This window comes from Gallinula chloropus (genome assembly GCF_964237585.1).
Source record: "Gallinula chloropus genome assembly, chromosome: 1".
In the NCBI taxonomy this organism is placed as follows: Eukaryota; Metazoa; Chordata; class Aves; order Gruiformes; family Rallidae; genus Gallinula; species Gallinula chloropus.
This window is the reverse complement of record NC_140085.1, coordinates 111,723,569-111,729,568: the sequence shown is the minus strand read 5'-3', so window position 1 is coordinate 111,729,568 and position 6,000 is coordinate 111,723,569. Positions and strand designations below refer to the sequence as shown.

Sequence of the window (6,000 nt, the reverse complement as noted above, 5' to 3'; positions counted from 1 at the left end):
AGCGCCGCGGCCGCGGGCCGCCGGCATCCCCGCCCCTGCCGCAGCGCTCCCCGTCCCGCACACGGCTCCGGATCACAACTTTAACCCCACCTGACAAACAATCACGGTTTTAACCCTGGCAGGGGGGGAAAAAAACCTCGAATAAATGCAGCGCCTACGTCCGAGGGCGGCCGCAGCCTTTCACAGCCCCGCAGGTCCCAGCCGGACAAAGGCGCCGGGAGGCGTGAGGGACCGTGCAGCGACGGAGCGGCCTCGCCGCCACCGCCACCCACGGCGCCGCCGGACTCGCTCGAGGGCGGCCTCGGCGCAGCAGGGGACAGCGGGCCCGGCCCGGCCCCGACGGCGCCGCCCGCCCCCGCCACCCTCCCCACCCCGGCCCGCCGCCGCCCCCGGCCCGCCTCCGCGCCGCGACGGGGCGGTCGGCGGCTCCGCGGCCGCCGCCGGCATGGAGGCAGCGGGGTGGCGCGGCCGGGCCGAGGGGCGCGCTGCCCGGGGGGTGCTGCTCGCCCCTCTCCTCCTCCTCCTGGCAGGTCAGCGGGGCCGGGCGGGTTCGTTTTGGGGGGTGGGAGCCGCGAAGCTGCAGACGGCGGGTGCGAGCCGGGCTGGGAGGGCGGCGAGGGCCGGGGCCCGGCGGTGTCCCCCGCGCTGCTCCCCCCCCCGGCAGCCGCTGTGGGCAGCGGGGCCGCGGCGCCGCAAGGCAGACGCGAGGGCTTTGCCTTGCGGTCGGTAATTCGCAGCTGGAGTTGGAAGAGGCTCTCCGGGGTGTCTCAGCGGACCCGTCTCCGGCAGGGCGTCCTGTGTGTGAGACTGGTCTGGGCTCCAAGGAGGTTAAACCCGCGCTCTTCGGTGCCGTGAGATGTCCCGGCCCCTCGGTGCGACTGCCGGGGTTGGCGAGCAAAGGGCAGCGTGAGGCGCGGGCGGCCGCTGCTCTCACTCCTTGCCCGGTATCTCGTGTTTGCCGGGCACCTTGGGGACACACCCGGCGACGCAAGAGCCAGTGCCAAAAAGGGGTAACAGCAGAAGCCTGGAGCCGCAGGGGCGCGGAGCCCTGCGAGGGCAGCAGGGAGGGGAGCCTTGGCACCCGGAGTCCCGCACGGCGGTTGCCCCCCGTTTCTGCTCTGCCACACCCGGGCCGTGCCAGTCGCTAGCCTCCCATCTCCTCCCGGAGACCGCGGCCCCTCCAGCTGCCCCAGCTCGCTTGTTGGGGAAACCGGCCTTCAGAGTGGTAGTAGGTCAGTTGTTAGGCTCTTCTGTGCTTGTGCGTTTCTCCAATACAGGAGTAAGGGCACAGGGCTATCCTGGCTGCAGCAGAGGCCCCGGCAGTGGGGAAGGAGAATCTGGGATGACGGGGGAAGTGGGGGATCCCCGAGGACATTCTTACAGTGCAGCGGCATTACCTGGAGACTGTACCGTCTTGCTTAGGTGGGGGGACCTGGCTTACGGCTTTGAACACACTGAGTTGCGAGAGCGCAGGACATGGGTAGCTTGAAAGTAGCTTCTCACAGCAGTAAAAGGATGCATGTTCTTCCATGTTTATTTTAAAGAGCTCTCTTACTGTTGTTTCACAGTTTTAGTTGTTGCTCGGTGAGGCAGAGGATCACCACTGGGAATGTTAGTGGCCCTGGCTGGGCAGAACAGATCCTGATGTGGCAGAGAGGGCACTGCTGGCCCCCATGCTGCGCACTGCTGTGCCATGCTGGCCATGGCCCTGGAGCTGTAGCAGAGTGAGGACCTGCTGTCAGCTAGCAGGAGATGAGGGACCCCCAGGCAGCTCTAATGCACACCCCAGGCTGTGGGTGAGCAGGGACTGGGAGAGGTAGCCAGTTCCCAGGCATCATCCTTCTCTCCTGCCACTCTGCACTTCAGCAAGTTAAACAGCCCAGCCTCATGTGTCCCTCTAGACTCCTTGCTGGAGTGGACCGAGGTGATCTGTGGTATCTCGACATTTCAGAATGTTCTTTTTTATTTTACATTATTAAATGTGAGAAGGAACTGACACAGCCAGCTACAAAATACCCGTGCTTTTAGCTCCCAGCTTTCTACTGAAATGCAGAGTGAGTGGCAATGGGCTGTCATTTGGATTACAGGGTCAGGTTGTGCCTCCAGTGAAGTCCCGTGATTGTATAAAACTGTTAGTTTGCATTTTCTTTGAAGCTGTGCTGCACGGCATTTTGTTGTTGCTGCCATTTGACCGCATGAATGTTATTTTTATGCAGCAGAAGATTGTCTGGCTCAGTGTGATAATGACTGCAAAGCTTACTGCTGTGATGGGACTACTCCCTACTGCTGTTCATATTATGCCTACATTGGGAATGTCCTTTCGTAAGTATGTTTGTGCTTTGGAAAAAAACTGATGTGCTGTGTTCATGGACCTGGTGAACCCCCTCGGGTTGGGGGAAATTGTGTTTTGGCATTCAGCAGTGGCAGGTTTGGGGGTTTTTTGGTTTTGGTTTGGTTGGGGTTTTTTCTTGCTTGGTACTCCCTTAAAGTCTTGTGTATATTTTTGAAGCACACCAGAAGACTTGCTAAAATTGAGGGTTATGTTCTTAGCTTGTGTACAATAATGTAATTTGTGGATGTGAGCTGTAGAGGTGGTGGGAACTTCGCTTCAAGCTCTTCAGATGAGGAAAAAAACTGAGTAGCAATCTTGTGGGTTTTGTGGAAATACTTTGTTACAACACCTGAGTCAAACCCCTATCCAACTGAGTTGGATTTGTGATTCTTTCTGGTTTGAGTACTTGTTTTTTCCCTTTTTTTATTGACTTGTTTTGTTTTGTCAAATGGTGTTTGGGCTTTTGGTGGAATATATTGAATAGATTCTAGGTGAGGATAAACACTGGGCTATGAGTAGCAGTGCTTAAAAAACACACAGCAGGTAAACAGGGATGGATATGAATATTTCCTATCCAGAGAAAAATACAGGAGTAAACTGTTGATTAAAACCACAGGCTCCAGCATAGCTGTTAGCACTGCAGCTGGTGAGGAAGATGAGAAGCCTGCATGCTAGTGGATCTGACTTTAGGCTCTGGGGTTAAATTAAGTGGCCACCTTACATTCATGTGTGAGGACAAACCTAAACAAAACATAAGACCTTGTTCTTCAAGATAGGGCATCTTACTTTCTGTTTTGTGGATCCCACCAGTAATTTCCCTCACCTTTAGTATGCAGTCTGTGACGTATTTTTTTGTATGTTTTTGACTACAACCAGAAAAGCAAGAAGTACATCATACAGACTGCTCAGTGCTTGGGGAGGAATGAGTAGGAAGATGGCAGTTGCTTCTGCTAGAAAGTCTCCTCTGTTGCAGGCTTTATTTGAGCCATGGTACCTGGGGAACATGCCAGTGTTCCCTTCAGCATATTTTATAGCACTTTGGAGAAGAAGGCAGAGTGATGGTATTTTAATACAGAATTGATGTACAGTTTTTAAAGCAGATCAGACATTTCCTGGGCTAAAGTAAACAAAATTATGATAGAGCACCAGAATCCCTCATTCCTCTGGAAATAAAAAAGCGTGTACTTAAGATTGATTACTGTTGGAGAATGACAAGTGATTTTTTTTTTTTCCCCACTCACCTAGGGAGTGTCTGCTTTCATAATCTTTTTCTTTCCTTGTTCCAAAATTGCTTTCCCATTTACATGCATGGAAGAGTGTGCTGGCTTTGAATAGCTTATTCCAGCTCGCACGTGGTTGGGTATCATGGACACAATAGCACAGTATATCCCCTTATAAGAAGGAGACGTCCCATGGAGCAACAAAGCAAGTGTATTTCATGTCCCACTTCCATCATCAGCATTTGTCTGCCCTAATGCCAGAGCTCTGCTTCGGAAAGGACTGGAGTAGGGCGTTCTTAGAGTGACTGCTGAATTGCTCAAGCCATGCCTTCAGCACCAGGTTGACACCTAGTCCTTTGTATGTTTATTTAACAAATGTAAACAGCTATTGAGTTGGAGCCAAGTGCACACTGGAAGGGTTTGTTTGTATCTGGGTTAGTTTTGAATACTGGAGGAGCTCTTACAAGTGCTGTTTGCCACAACATGTCTTGAAGGAGATGTTTGATTCTTCTCATTTTTTATGGTTAAGTACTCCAATTCATAGACTCGAAGACCAGTCAGGAATCATTATACTCCCCTGACCTGACATTTTGCATGATTCAGCCATAGTTTGGGGATTTTTTGCCCCTAAAAGCTGGTTTGGGCATGTCTTCTGTAAACATGTGTAACCTCTCATTTTGAAAATTTCAGGCATTAGTGAATTGACCATCTGTCCTGGTAAACTGTTCTATAGTTCATTTACTAACGGTGGTGGGAAATTTTTCTGGGAAACGAAGGTTGACATTCCTACTGTCAACTCTTAACTTATCTGCAAGTTTGAAATGCGGCCCTAAATAGTCATCATGACAGCTCTCAACCTTATCACTGAGCTGGGTGAACTCTGTCAGCCTCACATGTAAGATTTGCTTTGTTTGGCTTTGCTCTGCCCAGGGGTCAGTTCTTCGGCCTTCCTTTGAGCTCCCTCTAGTATTTTCACTTCCTTGTTGAAGTGTGGCTAGTGGGGCTGAGCACAGGACCTTTACAGAAGCCTTGCTAGGATTATTTTTTCCTGTATTTTTCTCTGAATATCTATTTTGAAGGAACTATCTGTGATGATCACGGGAGACATAAAAACTCTAGCAATTTGTTCCAGCTCTGAAGTCCTGCCTTCAAAGCATGCCTTCTGCTTCAGGCCAGAAAACTGTTCTTTGCTTGGGTTACTACCTTGCATTTAGCTACATTGCAAAAGATATTGTGACTTCAACTATGCTCCGTAAGGATAACTTTCCCTTTTCATTATTTGGCATTATATCGGCCTTTTCTTGTACATTCAAGCTATTCCTGTGGCAGTTTCACTTTGCCTCAGCCCCGTACGACAAACCAGTGAAACTGCATTAGAAGAAGACACAGTCTCTGGAATTTGGAAATGGCCACCAGCAACCTATTTGCTCTCATCTTTCTGTTAACAGCTGTATATTGAAATATTTTAAAGAACCGTTTTCAATCCAACAAACGATGTGTCCTGACAATTCCATGGAACGCTGTTCTTTAAATATCCTTATTTTCCCATGCTGTCAGTTTTGATCCTACTCTCCACACTGAACAGCAGACTTGATCTGCATAGGTGCTTTCAGAAGTACCCTTCTGCTGTCTTAAACACACTTAGTGGTCCTTAGTGTTGTATTGGCTCCTCTGCTTCTTCAGAGGTTGTCTGTGCTTCTTCATTTGTTTACACTAATGTTTTTGCTCTCTCCATGCCTTACAAATCTGCATGTCTTAACGACACTTCTACTCTTTATCTTCTCTGGGATGTTGTGGGGTTGTTTTTTTCACAAGCCTAACTTTCTCTGGCAGTTTTGGAAAAGGCTTTTGGCTTGCAGTAGTTCAAGCAATTCTCTGTTTTGTTTCACACCTCTTACTCTTCTCTTTCTAGACCTACCTGCCAGCGATTGCGCAAACTATAAACACCAGTCAATAATGTATATACTGATTTTTAAACAAATCAGTGTGATTAGATCATAAGCATTGATACTTAAGTTGCTTGTAGCTTTTAAGTCATTAATTAACTCTCTTCACTCATTAAATGAAATTCAACATTGAGATATTCCATGTAGGGTTTTAGAATTTTCTGTTTTAAGAAATCATCATCTTTTTAGGACACAGGAGGATTTTTTTTTCTTCAGTCAGATGAGATTTTTCAGCAAACATCTTCCAGGCTGTGTGCATCCATGATTAGCCTGGTTTTCATTCCGTGCATGAAGAACAGGTGCAGGATTTCAGGGCCTGTAAGAGATGTTCCAGTAACTCCATCTTTAGTTGGACTACAGGTATAATCTGCTGGAAGCATTTGAGATCTGTGACTGAGTCATCTGTAATCCCATGAGCATCTCTAATGTAAAGTAACACATCCTTCCTCCTCCTGCCCCCTCTTCGCGACTCCCTTTCAGAGCAAGTTGTTACAGCATTAAT

The 6,000-nt window shown here is 49.4% G+C and overlaps 1 protein-coding gene across 1 annotated transcript in view; it reads left to right on the top strand.

Annotated features, from left to right (window-relative positions):
* Positions 1-445: 445 nt before the first annotated feature.
* The window catches only part of CYYR1 (cysteine and tyrosine rich 1), a gene marked incomplete at both ends in the record, with an annotated part of 57,882 nt that continues 52,327 nt past the window's right edge, over positions 446-6,000 (top strand). Inside the window, 2 exons of the mRNA XM_084274131.1 lie at positions 446-530; positions 2,217-2,322. Of these exons, the coding sequence (XP_084130257.1) occupies positions 446-530; positions 2,217-2,322 (191 nt within the window). The remainder of the gene's footprint in view (positions 531-2,216; positions 2,323-6,000) is intronic.